This window comes from Crocodylus siamensis, chromosome 1, assembly GCF_052110815.1.
Source record: "Crocodylus siamensis isolate JL-2025a chromosome 1, ASM5211081v1, whole genome shotgun sequence".
NCBI classification, from domain to species: Eukaryota; Metazoa; Chordata; order Crocodylia; family Crocodylidae; genus Crocodylus; species Crocodylus siamensis.
This window is the reverse complement of record NC_143395.1, coordinates 387,022,957-387,047,333: the sequence shown is the minus strand read 5'-3', so window position 1 is coordinate 387,047,333 and position 24,377 is coordinate 387,022,957. Positions and strand designations below refer to the sequence as shown.

General features: G+C 44.8%; 1 protein-coding gene across 1 annotated transcript in view; it reads left to right on the top strand.

Moving 5' to 3' along the window:
* The window catches only part of RNF17 (ring finger protein 17), a 111,445-nt gene that overhangs the window by 31,325 nt on the left and 55,743 nt on the right, over nt 1-24,377 (top strand). The window contains 7 exon segments of the mRNA XM_090031753.1: nt 1,142-1,216; nt 4,503-4,798; nt 7,621-7,698; nt 8,989-9,150; nt 12,987-13,176; nt 22,527-22,698; nt 24,174-24,364. Coding sequence (XP_089887879.1) covers nt 1,142-1,216; nt 4,503-4,798; nt 7,621-7,698; nt 8,989-9,150; nt 12,987-13,176; nt 22,527-22,698; nt 24,174-24,364 — 1,164 coding nt within the window.

The following is a 24,377-nucleotide window of genomic DNA, read 5'->3' as shown; positions in this document are numbered from 1 at the left end:
ACCCTCACTCAGGAATCCCTGTCCTGTAATGGGCAGGGGCATCCCATGGGATTTGTGAAAGACTGATACAAAGTACCCATTTAGCAAGTTGGCTTTTTCCTGGGCGTTGGTCATCAGTTCTCCCATCTGGTTTAGCAGGGGTCCAGTGTTGCTCTTGCTTTTCCTCCGGCTCCCCACGTATCTAAAAAAAGGACTTTTTATTGTCCTTAATACTTATAGCCAGTTGGAGTTCCATCGTTGCCTTGGCTTTCATGGTTGGCTCCCTGCAGGGCTGGACCAGTGCAGTATATTCCTCCTTGAAGGTGGATCCCATTCTCCATCTTTTGTAGGTCTGTCTTTTTAGACGCAGGAGGTCTGCTAGTTCCATGTTGAGCCAAGGGGGCTGCTATGCCCTCTTGCTGCCTTTCCTCCAAGACAAGATAGCCGTAGCTTGTGCATCTAGGATCGCTCCTTTGAGGAGCAGCAGCTCTTCCTGGACTCCCGTCCCTTTGGGGTCGTAGTCCCTTAAGACCTCACTGTCAAGTCTCCTGAGCTTGTCCTGAAGTCGAGAGACTTTTTAAAGGAGAAAATCTGTGTTTTTCCACAGCAAGTAGACAACCCAGATCCCTGGTTTTACCATATATGGATAACTTGTAGAGTGGCTGGAAAAGGAAAGGATAAAAAGGTACTTGGATTTGTTTTTCTGAATTAATTCACTAGGTTTTACTAGGAGGAAGAAAAATAGCCTTTACTGATGCAAGAAAAGTAGAAACGAAGGAAAATGTTGTTGTCCAGGTTTTGTTGGAGGGTGTATTTATGTTTTTGCTTCCTTAGGGAATGTTGGATTAAAGTTCAGTGTTGACACAAACTCAACTCATAGATGCAGAACTAGTGTTGCAATAGTGGGGGGGGAATTATGTTATATAGGGGTTTTTTTTAATGTAAATCTAAATAAGAAACAAAATATGCTGCTAGTGAGCTTTTCTCAATGCCTCCAGTAGTTTTCTTCTTTAAATTTGGAGTAACTAAACTGGAAAGCTTCGCTCATTTTATTTTTCCACATTGCATGATGTACTGCATGATCATTCTAAATGATTTGTAAGCACTTCGGTAAATTGCCTCATTGAGACTTTTGTGACCTCTATGCCTTTCTTTATTTTAGGTTTCTCATAAATTGTGATGAGATTACATCTGTTTTCAAAAATATAGGAAAGTTTCAGTGGGAAAAACCTACAAAGTAAGCATTTTCTTTTTCATTAATAAAGGAAATATACATTAATTTCAGCCTTCTTCTAGTTGCTGAACACTTTGCAAAAGTTCTAAAGGTATGCTTACCAATTTTAACACTAATAGGTACCAATGCAACTAGAAATCATAGGTTGGCATTCAGTCATTCATGTTTTACCCAAATAGGAACTAGGACTTTATAGGTTAAAATATTTCTGGAGCATTGAATCTTTTCTTTTGTATGCATTGTTTTACCTTAGAAAACTAATAGAGGGATTTCCTTGTGCTGAACACTATGTTAGTGACAAACCAGGGTTGAATGATCAGGATGCTGTTAAATTTAGTCTGTGAACATTTCTCTGAATCCAGCCCATAGAGCCATGGCATGTACTCCACAAGACCCCCACAGGTTTGCAAACTTAGCAGAGGGAGTGATGGCAGTTAATGCCACCAACTTCCCCCACTGCCAGATTTTCAGCTCCTGACCCCTATGGTAGGTCAGAGCTGGACCACACCCCATCTATCCATGCACCTAAATCGAGGCTGAGTCATGCTCCCTTCCCCCTAAGTGGCCAGGTTGGGGCCAAGCTATGCCCCCTTCTGCACAGCCAGATCAGGTCCAGGCTCCCCCTTCCTCCTGCACCTGCCAGATTAGACCACCAGCCAGATCCTGCAAAAAGATTGAGCACTGCCGCTTTCTCTACAACATCCACTTCTGCCACTGTCAGAAACGGGATATAGGGTTAGATGAACCATTGGTCTAATCTAGCATGACATTTCGTATGTTCTTACAATCTTACTAAATACCAAATTGAATATCAAATTCTGGTATGAATGGAGAGAGGAAGTTTGGGACAGGGTGGCAGTAAAAGACATAAGGTGACTTTCTGTAACAGTGATTCTTAGCCAGGGTACTGTGTTACCCTGGGGTGCTGTGAGATACTAAAAAAAGAGTGTCATGAAATGTGAGAGAAGCAAGTAAGTACAGACTCAGGCCAGTCTCCCACCCTTACTGCCTGGCTCCTCTGCAAAGAAGTGAGCACTGCAATGTAGTAAACTAGTTTTTAAAATTGGGTGCCACTCGGTTCACAGAACTTATAGATGGGTGCCTCAATCCAAAAAGATTGAGAACCACTGCTCTGTTTGTTTTGTTTGTGTTTTGCTTCTCGGCTTCTTAAAGGCTCAGATCAAGTATATAGATACTTATAGTACATACGCAGAAGTATTATATTAAACAGCCAGTCATCTGCTTTTTAATTCTGTACCCAAACTTTACATAGAACACTGCTTTCATAGACCACTTGATACTGGGAAGAAGCTGAAAGGAGTTTAGAGAAAAGGAAGAGATGGTGATACTAAAAGGAGTTTACTTATTAGAGAATATTAAGAATGTCAAATGCTTGCAGACATAGCCTGACTTTGCTTAATGGGGACCACCTTTTTTAAAGGATATGTCATGCAGGAATAAGAATGTTTTTGATGCATATACCATAAGAATAACTAGAGAACAAAAAGAAATACTCAGTTGATTTTTAGGTTGATTGTTTGGATGGTTATCTTGTTAATACCATCATTGTATTAATCTCCTTGCCCATCTTCCCCAGGTCTGTTGCATGCTATCTAAAATGCAAATTTTCTTCTATTCCAGCCAGTTTCAAGTGGTATTTGCACTAATGCACCAAATACAATCTAGGAAACCACAGTTTACAAAAAGGGACATCTCTCTAACCAACCCTAAAAAAAACCCTCCAAAACTCAGCACATCTATTCCAGTATCTTGTACTGGTGCAGTTGTATGGCAATCTGGCTGCTAACTTCAGAAATTTGGGCAAATTTCCAGCAGAAATAAGGCCTTTAGACTGAGAAGTAATCTCCCAAGGGAGTAGCAGCAGTACGTCATCTGACTTATTTAAAACTGGTCTGGCCAAAAAACTCAAGTTTGTGCCATAGGGAAGTCTTCATGTATTCAACCCTATTCTGCTATACACATGTGTGTATGTGTGATTCCCTGATTTTGTGCTTTATAGAAGTAAATAAATAAGATCTGCTCTGCTGAAATGCTTCACATTTAAATGCTATAATACTGTAATTGCTGTTTGTGGAAACAAGTGTATAGAAGTGTCCATTGTGTTATTTAAAAATAAGTTCTGCCAACAGTTTCTGTTTACAGGGTGCAAATATATTTAAGGTTCATCCCAGTCTGAAATAGTATACAGCAGAAGTCTATGTTCCCCTGCATTTCCCTAACCTTTGTGGGAGAAATGATGAGACAAGGTTTTTATGGAGCATGTTGGGGAGTGTGTTTTAGGATAAGAAGTTGCAGTCAAGTAGTGGTGGTCTCTTGAATTTAATAGAACGGTTGCTTTTAATCAGAGGTGTCAAACAGAATAGGTCTACGGGCCATATATCTGGCCCATCAGGGTACTAGCAGGCCATTGGAAGTTGGCAGGCATGGTCAGGTGAGCATGGACTATCACAGAATCTGGGGTCCTTGAATCCCAGTGGTCTTGGCGATCCACTGCAGAAGGACCAACGAGAACTAATGCAGCCCTGGTTGCCTTCCAACATTTTGCCTATCATCCTGCCCTGGTCCTACCTCCCCAGCCCTGTGCCCCAGATCAGAGCTGGAGATGCCACCTCTGTTGCCACATACTCCAGGCCAGAGCCAGAACTGCTGCCGCCACATGTTCCAGGTCAGAACCAGAGCTGGAGCCACCACCATCGCTGCTTCCTCATGTCCCTAGCTGGAGCCAACTCACAAGGAGCACCAGGGTGTGGATCTGGCCTGAGGCACAAGTTTTATACCCCTTTATTAAGTTACCTTGGCATCAACTAGGGCACTGCAGCCAACCTTTTTGGGAGGTGTTCTGGAAATTAGCCCAGCACTGTCCCAGAGTGGGCAACAGAGGGGGATCAGAATGACAGTCTGCTGCTCTACTTTCTGTTCCCTGCCATATGCTTCCTGCCTGATGTTCTGTTCTGCTTTCAGATTTCTGCCCTATCTGTTGGACTGCTGCCTGTCCTTTTCCTGATCTGCTGCATGCTGCACACAGAGGGATGCCTCTGCCACTTGTAGCATGCATGTTGCAAGTACCCCATACTAGGGGATCACAGGCACTATGATCTTTTGGAAAATTGCTTTTTATCGCTTTTAAAGTATTAAAACTTTTAAAATATCAACCTTCGAGACAGACAAAATCATAGTGTCTTTCATAGTATAATGATAGCTCAGAATAATAATTCTTCTTACTGGTAGTCTGTAAAAAGAAAGCTGAAAAAGTTATTTCTCAAAACAGATGTTGCCCTGGAAAAAGTGAAGACAATGAACAGTCCATTCTGATGTTCAGTGATAAGGGAGAAATATCAGACTGTAACACTTACTTGTGTGTAGAAACACATAAGCTTCCAACACTTATCAAAAGTAATGAAACTGAGACTCTAACATATGGAAAACTTGGCAGTGTGCATCCAGAAGTAAATATCCAAGGACAAGAACTGGGTACGATGCCCTCTCAGATTCCACATGCTTCACCTCAAATGTTATCTAGCCCTGATGTAATAATAGAAGAAATCTTTGAAGATAACCAAGAAAGTAAGTGGCTTTAAGTTAAATTTTAAACATTACTTTTAATGCCATTGTTAAAATACTGAGTTTTGTAATTAAGCATTCTTCTGCCCATTTAGTGCTTTCCAAATTTCTTTCTGTTGCTTGAACTACTGCATCTGTTGGAGCTAAGATTTTTTTTATATAGTTAAAATTTGTTTCTGGATGGTTTTCATTACCTCCTTTAGTTATCTCTACCTTAGTCTGTATATTACTGGCTTCTGGAGGTTTTGTCTTGCCAGATTCTCCCAACTCAGACTGATTCAATTTAGGTACCTGTTCTAACTATTCTACGTAAAATATTAAGGACTGACTGTTATTTCTGGTTTGGCACCATTCTTCGAAGCTTCTTTCCTTCATTTCAAATTAACCTACTTCCTTTTGTCTGTTCAAGTTTCCCTCTTCTAATCCCAAAGATGTAAGTGTGGGAGAAATAGTCTCTTTTTTCTTACAAAATTAAGTATTTTGAAGCTCTTACAGTATGTCATGCTTATGCTTCTACTACAACATAACTAACCTTTTCACCTCTCACTATCTCCTTCCTGTGCTCACACTGCCTTGCAACCATCTTGTTCACAGCCATTTCTTTTATCATTAGTTTCAGCTCATTAACTTCAAGAATCCAAGCAGCTGGAAAGTAGAGTTTTTATTTATCTCTCTGGAATGCATCAGAGTAATTGTTACCATTTGTCAATTAGTTGTTCTCTTATATTATAAAATAAAGGTACAATTTACCAAAAGAGATGTGCTATGTGGGGATGAGGTAGTTTGACATCAGAATTGTGTGCAAGGAGCATTGCATGTTCAGTCTTATGGATATAGCTGTGTATCATATTTACTCACATACCACACACAACTTTCCCCCCAGATTATCCTTCAAAATTAGGGTGCATGATTTAAACAGAGAAGATGATTTTTTTTCCCTCACCAGGAATTGATGTATGGAGTCTTCTATAATGGCTGCTGCTTCTTTCCCTGGCTGCTAGAAGGACAAGGCAGATTCCTGTCTTCAGAAGCAGCAGCTATGGTTTTAACCCTTTCAGTTTCATCCAGTTTGGCTGTGGCTTTTGAGATGGTTAAAGCTGTAGTTTTTGCCTGAGCAGAAAAGGGATGGTGAGTGACCTGAAGAATAGGTGCTGTCCCTGCTTCATTAGGGATGTGAAAGGTTAAATGATTAATCATTTAACCTGTAAGTGCATTGATAAGAAGCAGGGCAGGCAGGAAGGTGGGAGGAGGAGAGGGGTGGGGGAGAGGTGAGAGGGACTGGTACCCATACCTTAAGAGGAAAACAGGGGGCATCTTAATAACTTGTCAATTAAACAATTTGCTGCTCGTTCATAGGTGGTCTCTCCCAGTGCAGGGCTTCAGGTGGGCTGTGTTGTTTGGCTGGGCTTGCTTCCTTCCTCCTTTCCCGCATCAAAGGGTCCCAGGAGCCGAGAGCAGCTCCCAGCAGCTGCTGTGTCCCATCTGCTGTGTTATCAGTTAATCACTTAACCAATATAATTAGAGGAGGTTAAACAATATTTTTAAATGATATTTACATCTGTATGCTTCATGTGGCCATAACTAGAATTTTTTTCTTCATTCTGCCTTCCCAGTACAAAGTGTGTTTCTTAGTTGGGGCCATGTGGTATGCAAGAAAATAAGGTACTGTTTTGTAACTTATTTGAGAATAATTGTGGGAGCAAAATGTGCTGAGAAGTTGGACGAGTGTGTAGCTATGTCTGATTTTTATTTCAAAGCACTAGTGTACATGTTTATCAGCATCTGTGCACACAACAACTGAACCATTTCCAAATGTCACTGGTTGGGAACCAGTTCATAGTTGTTGCAGGTCAGAGGAGTCCACATGTATAGTATCTAGCAATCCCAGGTAGAACCGTCACCTCTTAGGCATTGAAGTGCTGTGGCTTTGATGGTAGGGGAGGGGTTGTGATTGAGCACCCAGCCCAGAATGCCTCACTGTGAGGGGTGGGAGAAGAGGAGAGAGTGCTGGCACCATTGCTTTGGGGATCCCAGAGGATGTCACCTGTGCCTGGGGGTGTTCTTACTTTCCCTTCTCTCTTAAACGAGTTCAGTAAAGTTTAGTCGTCTGCACTTGACAAAACTCTGCAATGTGCTTACTAGAATTGGGGTGCCTGAGTGGGAGCTGGGGAGAGCATGCTTGAACCCCCATTTTTGGGTTCCTAGCAGCTGGAAGAGCATGGTTGTGTAGGGAATGAGGACATTGATGATTGTTAGAAGTACAGTTTTTACTGCAAAAGGAGTGTAGGGGAGCTTATTGAATTTTTTAAAGTGCCAACAAAATGGGAGAAAATACAGGGGCCAGTAGGGTTCTAGTTACAAATCAGAGAGCAGTTACAGCAGTGAGGGCAGTGCAATGTGGGGTGCCTGGAAGACTGCCCAGACCCATGTCTTGGAACACTTGGTGTCTACACATTACATTGACTTAGGTTACAGTAAAGTAGTTCAAAATAGTACTGGATTTTTCAGATACATTTTGAACTGTTCCAGGAAGCTTTAAACTGGTTGAACAGGCTTGTATAGCTGTCTAGTTCAAGTTTAAACTTTATTTAAACTAGTCTGTTCTATGTGTGTCCATACCCCAACTAGCATATGTTTCAAAATGAACACAGTTGTCTAAAATAACACATTAAGAAGTGTATCTGTTTACAAAACATTCTATAGCAACAAATTCCTTTTACTTGAAGCATAGTACACACAGTCCTTGTACATTTGTAACCTTGCATAGTAATTGTTCCATTATCTCATTCAGTTACCTATTTAACTGTGTTATGCTTTCTTCAAAGCACATTCCACAGGACCTCTTAAAGATACTCAAAGAAAAATTTTCCAGAATAAACGGTTGCCTTTTGGACGCAGAGCAAGTGAGCATTTCTCATGTGATAAAGTTTCTTTGGCAGATTGACACAACATATTCAGTCAGCATTATGGATGTTAGCAAACTGTAGCAAGGATGTTAGTGGAAAAATAAAGGTGTGGTAGACACATTTTGTGATTGCCTGCTTTGTGATGTTTCCTCTTCCCCCAGTCTTTCTCTGAAGCTTGAATAATTGCTTTGCTTAAAACACTGCAAAATCATCGAGTTTAAATTTATTAGAGAAAAAGAGGATACTTGAGACGGTTGTTTTATCCCTCAACACTTCAGCATCTTTGTCCATTCTATTTATTGCACTCATTTTTGTGTGTTTTTCTTTAAGCTTTAGACTGATTTTGTTTTGTACAAGAGCGTTTTATAACCTGTAGCACAAACAAAAATTAACTTTTGCTAGGCTACTAGAAGACATGGTAAGTGAAGCCAACCAACAAAGAAATACTTAAGGTGGGGGTAGAAAGCTTTCCCTGGTGAGTGACATCAATTTAAGGATCATCACACCTAAAAGTAGTCAACTTTATGAATTATCTAGTCATGTCATTTTTTGTTCCTGTACCATGGGACAAACCTTGTTATAAGCACTCCTTCAATAACTGGTGTGGCCGCCGATCGTGTTTCCCAGAGGCATGTGAGCCTGTTATGTTAGTTCAACAGTCTGTTGGATACTAGCTCTTTCAGATTTCTCCATTTTAAGTTTGAAGAAATAGATATGAATGGATTTATGAATGTGTAGGAAGATATATTTTTGAGGAAAAATTGTTCAGATTATGAACTCTTTGGGGAGGAACCTTCTTGATACATTTGTGCATTGCCTAGCAGAGAAGGACCTAATCAAAACTAATAATTACAGAAGTTGGAAACAGAAAATATTAGGAGAAGAGGTAAGGTATAGTGTAGGGAAGGAGAGGCTGCTGTAGAAGGTGGAAGTAAGGTTGGGGAATGGTAGAAAAGCTTTTGCTGTACTAGTTGTAGACTTCCCCCTCAGACTAGATGTTGGGTAAATCTTCCAAACTCCATTTATAAAAATAGATCATTTGTCTTTTAGTTTATTTGTAGGATATTACAACTCAGCTGTCAAATAGCACTTAAAAGACCAGACTGGATCTCAGAAGTGATACAGAAGTGGTCAGGAATGATATAGTGGGCAACCTACTCATAACTTCTCACGTTGACTGTTTACTATACAACTTAAAAGTAGCTCAACATAAATAAAATTAGGGAAGGAAGTTTTACGTATCTGATAAGTTGAACATCAGTTGATTTCTCTATGGTTTTTACACAGGTTCTCCAGAACTGGTTTTTCTCAGCCATGTAATACATCCATGCCACTTCTATATTCGGAAATATTCACAGAGGAAGACAGCAGTTTTTTTGGAGAAAAGGCTGAATTACTTTTGTAAAAATAGGAGCTCGTGGTTTAGTCCTTCAGATGTTTTGGAACTGGGTAAATCAAATATTTCTGGAAAGTTTTTTATTAACTTAAAAGTCCATGCTATACTATACATTTAGGATAAAGTATACGAACTTGCAATATTTATTTTTCCATTAATTAAAGTATAAAAGACCTGTTAGTGCAAGTACCCCACAGATTCTATATCTCTTATGCTTCAGAGACGTCATTGAGGCTTTAGACTAGGAGTATAGGACAAATATCCGCACTTGACTCACAGTTAGCACTTCCATGAAAGCAGCAGAAGCCTAGAGTATCCATATTCTTGACTTTTGACAGGTGTTGAGTGCTTGGCCCATCTGAAAAATTTGCCACTGCTTGGGTACTTCTGCATGCTATTACACATTGTTTAGTAACTCTAATATGAAGTACTACGTAAAGGTGCATTAGCCTACACTAATGTGCAGTAGCAAAGGCAAACTTTTTTTTTTTGTGATGCCTGACTAATTATACTGTGCATTAGCAGTTTTTGTTATGACTCACTAACACACAGTAGAATAGTCCATTGTGCATTAAAGCTGCACCCTTGTGTACTTGGCTGTGGATTTAGATGCTTTCACTTTTCCAGACTCTGGACATGATTGTTAATTTTTTCGTGGGGGTTGCAGTGGTGCCTTGCTCCTGCCTATTCTGTTACCCTTCACTGACAAGCCACACGCCCCGCTAGCCCTGATGCTTCCCCTCACTCCCAAACAGCAGTACCCAGCCCTGCACCTCTTGCTGCTGCCCCTCGCTCCTGACCCACAGCCCCTGGCGCTGCCAATGGCCTACACACCCAACCCACAGTCACCTGTCCCATCCACTGTGCCCCTTGCTCCTGATCTGCAGCCCCCTGCTGGTGCCTCTCGCTCCCAACTTGCAGCCCCCTGCTCTGCCCCCCAGCCCTGCTGGTGCCTCGCACTCCCAACCCACAGACCCCTGCTCCCTCCAGCCCTGCTGCTCTCACACACTGTCTGTCTGTTTCTCACTCTCGCTCGCTCGCTGGCTTGCCTGAGCCTGCACAGGGAGCACATGACCCCTGACAACTAATCGCCTTGCCTACTGCTCCAAGCCCAAAGCAGCCAATCTAGGACAGCAGAAAACCTGCATAATTGCTCTTTTTTAAAAAACCTGGCTGGACGCAGCACTTAGGCCCAAAAAAGACGACTTGTCCAGGAACCCCCTGACATATGGTAAACCTGTTGAAAGGGTCCCTCCATCTTGGGGAGGCGGCAGGGGGTGGGGCAGGAGTCAGCAGGCATCTCTGGAAACACAGACCCAAGCTGAGGCCTCCAGAGTTAGCTCAATCAGGCTCTAGATGAACATGTAAGTAAACTACCTGAAATTTAGCCAGTAACTTAGAATTAAGTGATCTAGACCAGTGGTCTCCAAACTTTTTTGATCGCACACCCCTATCAGTAAAAAATTTTTGAGCACGCACCCCAATATATGTATATTTATATTCGCGCACCCCTATCGGTAAAACATTTTTGAGCGCGCACCCCCAATACATGTATATTTATATAAATATAAATAGAAGTTCTAGTCATAATCATAGAATCATAGAAGTTGGGTTGGAAGGGACCTTGTGGATCTTCAAGTCCGACCCCCTGCCTGGGCAGGAGAAAAAACTGGGCTCAAATGATCCCAGCTAGGAAGGCATCAAGCCTCCTCTTAAAGACCCCCAGGGTAGGAGCCAGCACCACTTCCCTTGGAAGTTGGTTCCAGATCCTAGCCACCCTAACTGTGAAGTAATTCTTATGGATGTCTAATCTAAACCTCCTCTCCAACAACTTGTGGCCGTTATTCCTTGTTATGCCAGGGGGCTCTAGGGGAAACAAGGTCTCTCCCAAAGCCTTCTGGTCCCCCCTAGTGAGTTTATAGACAGTCACCAGGTCCCCTGGAGGGATGTGAGCAGTGGAGTCCTCCAGGGCTTGGTACTTGGGCCTGCACTGTTCAATTTCTTTATTAGCAACTTAGACGAGGGGGTGAAAAGCACCCTGTTCAAATTCGCAGATGACACCAAGATTTGGAGTGGGGTGGGCATGCTAGAAGGGAGAGACAGGATACAGCTGGACTTGGACAGGTTACAGGGTTGGGCAAATGAGAACAGAATGGGATTCAGTACTGACAAGTGCAGGGTGCTGCACTTGGGCAGTAAGAACCAGCAGCATACTTATAGGCTGGGGAACTCTCTTCTTGAAAGCACAGTAGCAGAAAGAGATCTTGGAGTCATTATCAATTCCAAGATGAAAATGGGCCACCAATGTGAGAACACGGTCAGTAGGGGTAACCACACCTTGTCATGCATCCACAGATGCATCACAAGCAGGGCCAAGGAGGTGATCCTCCCCCTCTATGCGGCACTGGTCAGGCCGCAGCTGGAGTACTGCATCCAGTTCTGAGTGCCACACTTCAGGAGGGATGTGGACAGCATTGAGAGGGTCCAAAGGAGGGCCACTTGCATGATTCGGGGACAGCAGGGCAGACCCTATGAGGAGAGGCTATAGGACTTTAAACCTGTTCACCCTTCACAAGAGAAGGCTGAGAGGGGACCTGGTGGCAATCTATAACTTACTAGGGGGGACCAGCGGGGAATGGAAGAGACCTTGTTCCCCTGAGTGCCTCCCAGAGTAACAAGGAATAATGGCTATAAGTTGTTAGAGGTAGGTTCAGACTAGACATTAGAAGGCACTACTTCACAGTCAGGGCGGCTAGGATCTGGAACCAACTTCCAAGGGAAGTAGTGCTGGCTCCTACCTTGGGGGTCTTTAAGAAGAGGGTTGATGATTACCTAGCTGGGGTCATTTGAGCTCAATTTTCTCTCATGCCCAGGGCAGGGGGTCAGACTAGAAGATCTGCAAGGTCCCTTCCAACCCTACGTCTATGAATCTGTTATAGCATACCTCTCTGTGTGTGCTTGAGGGTGAGATTAGCCTTATAGCTCTCTTTGCTTGGCTAGCTAAAGGAGGCTACTCTTAATGCTTCAGGTTATAAGGAGCACCCAGTTATAACCTGCTGGGGACAGAGCACCCCCAAGGTCTACAGGGTCTGTGTACTCCAGGCTGCACGGAGTCCTAACAAAGACCCACGCCCGGTTGGTGGTGGCAGTTACCCCTGGTTTGTGGGTGTGCTCCAGAAAGGGGGTTGGCTAGACATAGGCTCCTCAGTGGAGACACCTGAAGCATGTTTTTTTTGTTGGGCCCAGTGAGGCAGAGGGCTCAGCTCAGGAGTGCCCCCTACTGGCCCACCACAACTCCTATATAGGAACTTGAGTAATAAGGGGGATTTAGTCAGAAGTTACTGCTGGATGACAAGTTTAACCATTTTTTTAAGAAGTGAGGTTAAGGTTACATGTATGGTGTGAAGGGTTATGTAGCAGTGAGAAATATAGCAGATCCCTTAACTTTAATTTCCAGATGTTCTAATATGGGACTTTGGCTTTTTTGTTGGGTTTTTTTAAGGTGTAGAATTTTTAGTAAAGGAAACAATAAAGTGGCTTTGGCCTCTAACTTCTTGTACCAAAACGAATGTGCAGCTGAACCTGGTAACCATACCTGTTAGCCATCCTGACTATGAAAATATAAGCTCTAAATGTTTTTGTTTGAAACATATCTTAATGCAAGTTTTCTGTTACCTAGCTGTAGATATTAAGCATATAAGCATAGGAACAAGACTTGTCTGTGGTTATTGTGAATGAAATCTTTCTTTTAAAAGTCAGTGGATCTATGATCTGAATTCTTGCATCTTGTGTTAAAAAAATTGCTCCTATTTTATGGTATACAATGAAAATTTAAGACATAGAAGATTATACTAAAATGCCGGTACCTTTTTTGTTTGTTTCTGTTTAGGTTCAGACATCTTTATCAACAGTAAAGAAAATGGAATGTGGTGTCGTGGAACTATCACTGACCTGATTCCAGTGGAAAGTAAAAATGAGGGAAAGCTTTGTGGTTCAGCAAAATACAAAGTTTGTGAAATTGCAGTAATGAAAGTATTCATGATAGATTTTGGAAATTCTGAAGTTTTCATTGTTTCAAGGTATGAGCATAATCTTTACACTGTTTTTACATTTAAAAAACAAAACAAAAAACCCAAGGAGAGAGTCTCTTGTCCTAAACCTCAGTATATCAGCTATTTGTTTGTAGTACTCATTCCACTTTGGAAAAAAGACACTCCTGATAACTGTGTGAAAAGGTAGGGTTGTTGTACACATTTGGCTATTACTGTATGCATTGCGTATGCGTATACTTAACTGTTTTGTGTGCATTTTTGGAATAGTTGTATGTGAAAATAAATTAGTATACATGATATAGTTTACATGAGCTGTATATGATATACAATATGAATGCTTGAAGTAGCAGACCTAGGATGGTCTGTGACTGACCTAAAAGCACTTTCACTGTTGCTAGTTATGGCAAGTATCACAATAATTGAGCTTATCTTCATCAACAGTTGAGTCACAATTCAGAAGGTCTTGGAAATGTTTTTTCCAGTGAGCACGGATGTATTTGCTGTCTTTCAGGAGTGTTGTTCTTAGTTGAACTTAGGCTTAAGGCCTTGAGTGGTAGGGCTGTAGGCAGGTCTGGTAGCACTGAAGAAGCCACAAGTGTCACGGATGTCAGCAAAATATTGGATTTCTTTTGATTTCTGAATCCACCACTCATTCTTCAGTTCTCATGTTCTCCTCTGCACCTCTGATTTTGCTTGTTGGTGTACATTTTTCTTGATTGCAGAGTTGATGTCATTCTGCCAAGCACAGAAAGCTTTCCGTTTCCTGTTGATGAGACTTTCATAGTTTCTAGGGTCGGAAGGGACCTGAGTAGATCATCTAGTCTGACCCCCTGGCATGGCAGGAAAGAATACTGGGGTCAAATGACCCCAGCAAGATGTTCATCCAATCTCCTCTTAAACACCCCCAGGGTAGGAGCCTGCACCACTTCTCTTGGAAGTTGGTTCCAGACCCTAGCCACCCTGACCGTGAAGTAGCGCTTCCTGATATCTAGCCTAAATCTACCCTCTGCCAGCTTGTGACTGTTATTCCTGGTCACTCCTGGCGGTACTCGGGGGGGAACAGTGACTCCCCCAATGCCTGCTGATCCCCCCTGACTAATTTATAACAGGCCACAAGATCCCCCCTCAGCCTTCTCTTTTGGAGGCTGAACAGATTCAGGTCCCATAGTCTCTCCTCATAGGGCCTGCCCTGTTGTCCCCTGATCATACGAGTGGCCCTCCTCTGGACCCTCTCCATGCTGTCGACATCCCTCTTGAAGTGTGGCGCCCAGAACTGGATGCAGTACTCCAACTGCGGCCTGACCAGTGCCGCACAGAGAGGGAGGATCACCTCTTTGGACCTGCTCGAGATGCATCTGTGGATGCATGACAAGGTACAGTTGGCCTTCCTGACTGCCTCTCCACACTGCCGGCCCATATTCATCTTGGAGTCAATGATGACCCCAGATCCTTTTCCACCTCCATGCTGACAAGAGGGGAGTTCCCTAACCTGTAGGTATGGTGCCGGTTGTTCCTCCCGAGGTGCATCACCTTGCACTTGTCTGTGTTTAATCCCATCCTATTCTCGTCCGCCCAACCTCGCAACCTGTCTAGGTCTGATTGTAGCCTGTTGCATTCTTCCAGTGTGCCCACGTCCCCCCACATCTTAGTGTCATCAGCAAATTTGAACAGGGTGCTTTTTACCCCCTTGTCCAAAACACTGACGAAGATGTTAAACAGTGCGGACCCGAGGACCGAGCCCTGCGGAACCCCACTGCCCACGTCCTTCCAGGTTGAGAAGGACCCATCCACTACCACCCTCTGGGTGCGGCCCTCCAGCCAGTTGACGACCCATTTGACTGTGTGCGTGTCTACACCACAGCCCCCCAGTTTCTTAATGAGAACGGGGTGAGAGACAGTGTCGAAAGCCTTCCGGAAGTCCAGGAAGACTATATCCACTGCTACCCCTGCATCTAATGATCTGGTGATCTAATCGTAAAAGGCCACCAGATTGGTCTGACAGGACCTGCCACTGATGAACCTCTGTTGGTTGCCCCTAAGCATGCAGTCCCCTGCTGGCCCCTCCTGGATGTGTGCCAGCATAATTTTCTCAAACAGCTTGCCTAGGATCGAGGTAAGACTAACCGGCCTATAGTTTCCCGGGTCCTCCTTCCTGCCTTTTTTTGAAGATGGGGACCACGTTGGCCCTCTTCCAGTCCTCCGGTACCTCACTAGAGCACCACAAGTGCTCGTAAAGCCGTGCCAGGGGTCCTGCAATGACCTCGGCCAGTTCCTTTAGAACTCTAGGGTGGAGATCATCCGGACTGGCTGACTTGAATACGTCCAACCCCTCCAGAAGATCCCTAAATAAATCCTTGCTAACCCGTGGCCCAGGTGTGCCTCCCCCAGGGCCCGAGGGGGGCCCAGCAGGGAGGTGGCTGTTCTGCTCCCTACTTAGGAAGACAGAGGCAAAGAAATCGTTAAACATGTTAGCTTTGCCATCTGGTGTGACGACCAAGTTTCCCAATGCGTTCTGCAAGGGCCCCACATTACCCAGGACCTTCTTTTTACCCCCTACGTATTTAAAAAAGGACTTCTTATTGTCCTTAATCTGGGAAGCTAGTCCCGGTTCCATCTCTGCCTTGGCCTTCCTAACTAACCCCCTACATCCCCGAGCAACTACAGAATAGTCCTCCCTGGTGATGACCCCTTCTTTCCTTTCCCTCCTTTTTAGCAAGGAGACATTCCCGGATGCTTTTGGTGAGCCACAGAGGCTTGTGTGCTCTCCTGCTCCCTTTGATCCTCATTGGGATTACCTTCCTTTGGGCTTGGAGGATCGTCTCCTTAAGGAGAGACCACTGTCCTTGGACACCTGGCTCCCCTTCCCCCTGGGACCTCAGCGCTTCTCCAACTATCCTCCTTAGCTCGTTGAAGTTTGCCCTCCTAAAATCTAGGGCCGCTGCCTTACTGCATGCCTTTGCCACCTTGCACTGGATGGTGAATTCCAGCAGGCTATGATCGCTGTCACCCAGGTGGCTGGCAAAACCAACTCCATGTGTCCGTGGCTCTTCTGCTCTCCTTCCACCTGTATCCTCTACTTTCTTCTTTCAGATGCCCTTCTCCAGCGCAATGAGTTTTAGATAGGGCAGCAATGTTGACGTTAAACTTCCTCAGTTCACGAGAGACAATTGCCATCCTTCGCACAGGGCAATCACTATTTACGTAGTCCATTAAGGAAGACCTGGGTTTGCTGCCTACCCTGGCAGAGGTCAGGAGTGCAGTTGGGAAAATGAAGAATAATGAGGCAGCCAGTGTTGACGGAATACCTGTGCAGGCTTTCAGAGGATGAGAACAACTTACATGTGTCAGCTTCATGTCCTTATCCTTTTAATTTGGAACAAAGAAGAAATCCCAGCTGACCTAAGGGATGCCTTGATTATTACCATCTTCAAGAACGGGGACAGAGCTGATTGCAGAAACTACCGAGACATCTCATTGTTGACCACTGCTGGGACAGTCATTGCCCATATCTTCACTAACCACCTTCTCCCACTTGCGAAAGAAATTCTTCCAGAATTTCAAAGTGACTTCAGACCATCTTGAGTAACTGCAGACATGATCTTTACAGCTTGTCAAATCCAGGAGCAGTGCCATGAGCAAAATTAAACCTCTCTATTTGGCCTTCATTGACCTTTCTAAAGCCTTCAATTCTGTAAACTATGAAGCCCAGTGGAAAATCCTGTCCAAAATTGACTGCCCAAACTAGTTTATCAGTCTTCTGAGACCAGGGTTCTCAGCAACGGGAATCAAACAGAACCATTTGAGGTGAAAACTGAAGTGAAGCAAGGTTGCATCATCACTCCAACTTTATTTTCCATCTTCATCTCCACCATAATGCACCTCATTGACAGAAAGCTCCCATCTAGATTTAAAATTGTGTATAGGATGGACGGAAAACCCTTCAATCTCAACAGACTCATGTCCAAAATGAAGACCATGGCAACATCAATAATGGAACTCTAGTATGCAGATGACAATGCTGTCAATGTTGCTTAATATGAAACAGACCTGCAAACCATTCTTAATGTATTCTTGGAAGTCTACGAGAGTATTGGCCTAACTTTAAACATCAGGAAAATGCAAGATCTTTACAAACCTGCTCCAAATGGAGAAACAAACCCCGCCTCCATTCAAATTAATGGAGAATTGCTGGAGAACGTGGATTATTTCGCCTTTCTTGGAAGCCATCTTTCATCAAAGGCAGACACAGACATACAACACCACTTGAAATGTGCAAATGCAGCCTTTGGATGTCTAAGTAAGAGAGTCTTCTTAAATCACGACATCCTTGCTGAAACAAAGCTCTTGGTTTATCGAGCCATTGTCATTCCAACTCTGCTGTATGGCTTAGAAACTTGGACTACATACAGATGACATCTCAAGAGCTTGGAAAAGTACCACCAACAGTGCTTTCGCAAGATCCTTCGGATTAGCTGGGAGGATAGACATACAAACATGAGTGTCTTGGCCGAAGCAAATTCAAACAGCATTGAGGACATGATCATCCAAAATCAATTTCAATGGACAGGTCATGTTGTTTCATAGTTTCGTAGTTTCTAGGGTCAGAAGGGACCTGAGTAGATCATCTAGTCCGACCCCTTGCCATGGCAGGAAATAATACTGAGGTCAAACGACCCCAGCAAGATGTTCATCCAACTTCCTCTTAAAAACCCCAAGGGTAGGAGCCAGCACCACTCCTTTTGGAAGTTGGTTCCAGATCCTAGCCTCCCTGACCGTGAAGTAGCGCTTCCTGATATCTAACCTAAACCTGCCCTCTGCCAGCTTGTGACCATTATTCCTGGTCACTCCTGGCAGTGCACGGGGGAATAGTGACTCCCCCAATGCCTGCTGATCCCCCCTGACTAGTTTATAACATGCCACTAGATCCCCCCTCAGCCTTCTCTTTTGGAGGCTGAACAGGTTCAGATCCCGTAGCCTCTCCTCGTAGGGCCTGCCCTGCTGTCCTCTGATCATGCAAGTGGCCCTCCTCTGGACCGTCTCCATGTTGTCCACATCCCTCCTAAAGTGAGGCGCCCAGAACTGGACGCTGCAGCCTGACCAGTGCCACATAGAGGGGGAGGATCACCTCTCTGGACCTGCTCTTTGCATGCCTGACTCCCACCTTCCAAAGAAAATCTTTTTCTCACAGCTGAAAGAAGGTCAGCGAAGTAGTGGAGGGCAAAGAAAGTGCTTCAGAGACACCCTGGGCCGCATCCACACATGCAAGCATGTGTACTTGCAGCAGCTCAGATAGAAGCGATGCAAATTTGAGCTGGGGCTTTTTTTCTCAGCACACTTACCCCGACATAAATTTTGGTGTGAGGCAAATTGTGCCACTTGGGCAAAATAACCCCTGCCTCCTCGCGGATCTGCAGCCAGGGGGAGCTAGAGCCTGCAGCTAGCACCCATGCTGGCCCCAGCAATATAAAAAGCTGCCCTGGCAAGTAGCTCAGGGCTACTTGCTCTCAAGAGCTTCTGGGGACAGGCCAATTGGTATCTGGGGACACTAACCCTTGTGCCAGCTGGACTGCTGCAGCAGCCTTGAGAATTCCCTTCACCCTCTACCCACTGCAGCAGTCTGGCAATTAAGGCTGCTGCCTGGCAACAGCATGTGGCCTCAAGCCTGCGCACCTGCCAGTCCCAGATGGAGACTGCACAGCCAGGAGTCAGTGTAGCCTCTGGGCCAGCTGTCAGTGGGCTGTGGCTACACAGTTGCCTTTGTGCCCCTGCCTGACCATCTGGGCAGCTATCACCTGTAAGATGTTCCCAAGTAGGTGGCCTGCTTTGAACTGTCAAAGCCTGTCCTCCTGGCCCCAAGTGGCCAGGAGGTCAGCCACCTCCAGCTGGATCCCAGGTGCCAGCCCTGAGCAGGGTCTTCTGTTGGGGTCCTGCCACTTGCCTCCTTAGTAGGAATTCTGGTGTTCCCTATTTAAGACCTGTAAAATCTCTGAACAAAAAATCCCAAATTCAGTCTTTAAAATAACCCAAAATCCATGTTCCTCCACAATTAAAACAAAAGACTACTATAAATATATATAGAGAGAAAGATCAGTTGGGCAATGTTTTATTGATATATTTACAATTTTAAAGCAACTTGGAAGCCTACCAGTGCCTCTAGCATCATAATAAAATAAATTCTAATTACCTATACAGTTTGGCATTGACTTTGGGCGTCTCCATCATAGAAAAATCAGAGTTGCTCCTACCAGCTTCGCTCACCAGAATGTGGAGCATTGAGCAGCACTGATATGCCACTCCCCTGCCCCTGCCCTTGCTCCTCACTCAAAACACAGCTTACCCCCTGCCCCATTCCCCTTACTCCTGCCCTACAGGACCAGGAATGTGTATGAGGGGGGTTTTGCAGTGGTTTGGGGGTGTGGGGTTTGTGGGTGGATGGTGGGGGGGAATGTGGGTGTGGGGGGGGCTGCTTAGGAGGGGTAGGTCCCCTGTCCCCTGCAGGGCACAGCCCCCCTGCACACCTCATGGACTCCCCTCCTCCCCCCCCACACACAGGGGCCACATGCTCCTCACAGGGGCCACAGCAACTGGAACCTCAGCTCCGTGCCAGGTAAGTAAGGGGTGGGAGGAGCTGAAGGAGCAGGGAAGACTACTGAGGGTGTGGGGGACCATGGGGAGGCAGCTTGGGAGGGGTGGGTCCACTGACTGCCCTCCGCCCCCCCCCCCCCCCAGCATGGCTTCAGCCCCCTGCTCAGCCTACAGCCAGGTACAGCCCCCCCCCCCCTCCCCCCCAACTCTCTGGTCAGCTACAGCCTCACTTTGCCTGCACCTGGCTCTAGCCCTCCCTGCTTGGCCCATGGCCAGGTGTAGCCCCCTGCTTGCCTCCCTGCTTGGCTGCAGCCTGCAGCAGGGTACAGCCCCTGCTCACCTTCCTGCTCAGCTACAGCCCCCTGCTCAGCCAATGCCCAGCTCCAGCTCCCCCGCTTGCCTCACTGCTCGGCTTCAGCCTCCTCACTTGGCCCGCACCTGGCTTCTGCCCCCTGGCTTGGCCTGCAGCTAGATGCAGCCCCCTGCTCCCCTCCCTGGCAGCCTCCTCACTCAGCTTCTGCTCAGCCCACGGCTGGCTGTGGCCCACTTGCTTGCCCCCCACCCGGCAGCAGCCTCCCCGCATGCTCCCTGCTCAGCTGCAGCCTCCTTGCTGTCCCCTCACACAGCTCAAATGTCCTCACAGCTTACCAGCAACAGCAGCTGCACTCTTGGCCTCGTGGCACAGCCCCCCTCCACAGCAAGGGGCAGCACAGCTCGGCCCCCACCACCAGGTATCTGCATCGCCTCTGCCACAGCGTGCTGCTGAGGACCAGCTCGGCGTACCACAAAGCCATGTGCTTTTGAGCAGCTCTGAGCTGTCACCTGGTGCCGCACACTGCTTACAGGGACCACTTGCCACACCAGCCTGGGTCCTGCATGCACAGAAGCTGGACGGCGCAGGGCTCATGCATGCAGTACATGGGCTGGTATGGCCGGCTGTCCATGAAAGCAGCACTCAGCCCCAGGTGACAGCCCGGAGCTGCCCAAAAGCACACAGACCTGCGCCGCTCTGAGCTGAGCTGCAGCTATGTGCTGTGGCAAAGGCCACGTGGGTACCTGATGGCTAGGGCCAAACAGCACTGCCCCCTGCCATGCAAGGAGGCTGTGCCACAAAGTCGAGCGCAGCTGCTGTTGCTGGTAAGCTGCAGGGGGGGGAGGTTGGAGCCATTTGGGGGGCAAGCAAGCAGGCCACAGCCAGCTTTGAGGGGGGAGGGGCTGGAGCTCAGCAGGGGGCAGGAGGTGGGTAGGGGGCTGCACCTGGCCACAGGTCAAGTTGGGGAGCTGGAGCCAGGCACGGGCTGAGCGAAGAGGTTGGAGCCGAGCAGGGAGACGAGCTGTGGGGTTGGAACCGGGCACAGGCCGAGCAGGGGATGCAGCTGTAGCTGAGTAAGGAGGGAAGCTGTCCCCCACATAATCTTCTGCACCCTCAGTAGTCTTCCCCACTCCTCCAGCTCCCCCTACCCCCTACTTACCTGGCACAGAGCCCAGATCCCAGTTGCTGCAGGCAGCGTGCTTCAGAGCGGCTCTGGCAGCCTACCAGAGCATCTCTGGAGGACCGAGCCTCCAGTTGCCTCATGGTATGGTCCAGGATGGTTCCTTGCACCACTTTTTTCCTCCATGGTTTTTTTTGAACCCTGGATATCTAGGGGTCTAATTTTGCCCTGCACGTGCCTCTTGCAGCATCTCAAAGGGCTTTGAAACGCTGCAAGACACACATGCGTGCTTGTGTGGATGCTCCCCCAAAGGCAAACGTGAAGAGGTGTAACATTGATATCAACAGTTGGGAGACCCTTACTCAGGACTGACCAAAATGGAGGAAGGCTCTTTGGGAGGGACCTCAACACTTCAAAACAATTCATCAACAGGCAAAAGAGGAAAAGAGAAACAGGCGAAAAGAACATCGGAACATCCAACGCAGCAACACAGTGCCCATCTCTCCTGGAAACACCTGTCCTCACTGCGACAAGACAGGTGGATCTATAATTGGGCTATAGAGCCACCTGCGGACTCACTATTAAGATCCTTGGAAGACAATCTTACTTGTTGGCGAGTGATCGCCTATCATCATCATCACAATAATTGGTATGTTGCTTAAGTGCTTGCTCCTTGAGGCATGACTATTAAAATCTTAGCTTTAATATTTAAATAAGTTTTTAGCCATCGTGATTACAAAGAAAAGCTTGAAATGTGACCAAAGTGCAATCTAATGGCTCAAAAGTCAGAAGATAACTTTTCAAAAAGTACTTTTAAGAAAAATTCATCATTTCAAGATAACTTCATGATTTTGGAGGACAGATTCATAATTTCTGAACAGGTCCACTGCATTTCTCATAATTGTCAGTGGAAAATACTCTCCACTAGCTAGAAATTATGAACAGATAAATCTGTTTTACATTACTGTACTTGAGTACTGATCTGAATGAAGAGCCTGGTGGCACGGTTTCGGAGTGCTTTGTTCCTTGTTCTGGTAACTGAATTTGGGCCAATAATTTCTCTGCCTTGGTTTTCCCATCTTCAAAAAGGATAATATTGCCTACTGTTTGGCAAAAATGAGGCAAATGCTTGTATTGTTACAGGCCCATAATGATGTTTCCTCTTTGATAAGAAACTTCTTTCTTTAAATAGCCTTTACTTGGTCACAGTCCTTGGGATTGTAGCTGAAGGAGTTAAATAGTTTAGAAAATAAGAGCCCATTCCTCATGCACTTCTCCAAATATGCACTTTGATACTTTAACATCTTGTTTTCAGAAATAAAATACTGCATTTTTTTATTGTCATTATGTTCCCACTAGGATTGGTGATGTCCCTGTGCTGAAGTCAGAACACGTTGCTCTACAGAATTTAATAGTGAATGACTTGTGTCTGCTTATAAGGAAGCCTGATCCACGTATGGAGCCACAACTTGAGGCTATTCATCCTTTAGCAGTACAGTGCTCATTGAAGGACATTGTTCCCAAAAATTCAGTAAGAAAGAACTATTTGATATTTTTAGAAAATTTCTTCTAATCAGTTTTTCTTATCATATAAAAGCTTATATATAAAGCTTATAGAAGCTGTAATTAAATATCTAAATACCATATCAGTTTAGCAGATAATCTTAGAAAGGTGGACCTGTCTTAAAAATAATTTTAAAGTAATTGTTTTTGTCATAAAGACTTTATGACAATATCAGATTTATTTGATTAGTTTGGGAATTTCTGGAATTTTTTTCCATCCAAAAAAGACGTATAGATGTCTGATATATTTTTGGCAAAGGTATATCCCCAAAAAACACCTTCTTTCATAAATAGAATCTATTGCTTAAGCAAATCACATAATCCCAGGGATACTTTCTTCACTTGTCACTTTATTTGTGTTATCCTCGCTTTTGCAGTACAGGCAGTCCTTGGACTTACAACACAATTGTTTCCTGAAAACTGCGCCTTAAGTCGAAACGTTGTAACTCAGTTTTCTTTGAGGTGACTTTGGGCTTTTTGATGGGCTCTTGGCTAGAGTCTTCACAAGAGTCTGGCTGTAGTCTTATTAAGAGTCTTGACTTCAGGTTTTTCTGGAGTCTTGTCTGCTTTTTTAAAGAAAGTGTCCAAGGAAGTTTGGACAGATGAGCGGCTCAGCGAACTTGTTTACTAGCATGGCGTTGCATTGGATAAAGCATTGTAAAGTTTAAACTGATGTTGTAAAGTTGAAACAGGGTGTCAATTTATAAATGTTCTAAGTGCAAAATGTAACTTGAAGCGTAAGTTGAGGACTGCCTGTATTCCAAAAAGGGACAGGTATCTCTTTCTAGCCATGTTACTCTAGGTGCTTTTAAATGGCAGAAAATTTCAGCTAGTATTATGCTGATAAAATAAATAGCCAAAGACAGCTCATATATTTGAATGAAATGTTCTCTGCCTGCTTGTATCTCTTAAACAACAATTCAAAACACTGAGGCAAAAACTACTAAAAAGTTCAAACTTTTTTATTGAAGCACTATTTAAAATAATCAACAGATAGTAAATTACTTGTTGCTATGAATATACTGAAGCCCATTTTTTTAAATGTTTTATTTTTTTTACAGATTGGATTTCAATACCTAGAACTATAATCTTGTTACTGTCACTTGTCCTTACTGCAGTTTGAAATGGTAGTTAGTTTAATTATTTAACCATAAATAACTGAACTTTGATTTTAAGTCAAGTTGCACAGTTTATGTTTTACATAGGTTGCTTCAACTGAGCCAATGTTGTATGGCCTTTTTAAGGGATTTTTGTTTTTGAGCTAATTTATTTGGCAAAGGTTTTTTGTTCTGTTTTGTCTCTTACGTATGGGTGAACACCTGGGTACCTTAAAGTAAATTGAGGCTTTTTCCTCTAACGTCAGTGGATCCAGTGTATCCTTCTGAGTGTAATATTTGGATGGTACTGATTTTTTTTTCTCTTCGCCCCCTCCCCTTCATATAGAATGAAAGTTGGGAGGAAGAAGCAAAGATGGAATTTCTGAGAATGGTAAATCACAAAGCTGTTCTAATGAAGGTGTTTAGAGAAGAGGACGGTGTGCTCGTTGTAGATCTGCAGAAACCACCAGCTAATAAAATAAGTAGTGATATGCCAGTGTCTCTCAGGGATGCATTAGTTTTTTTGGAGTTAGCAAGGTATGTGCCATCA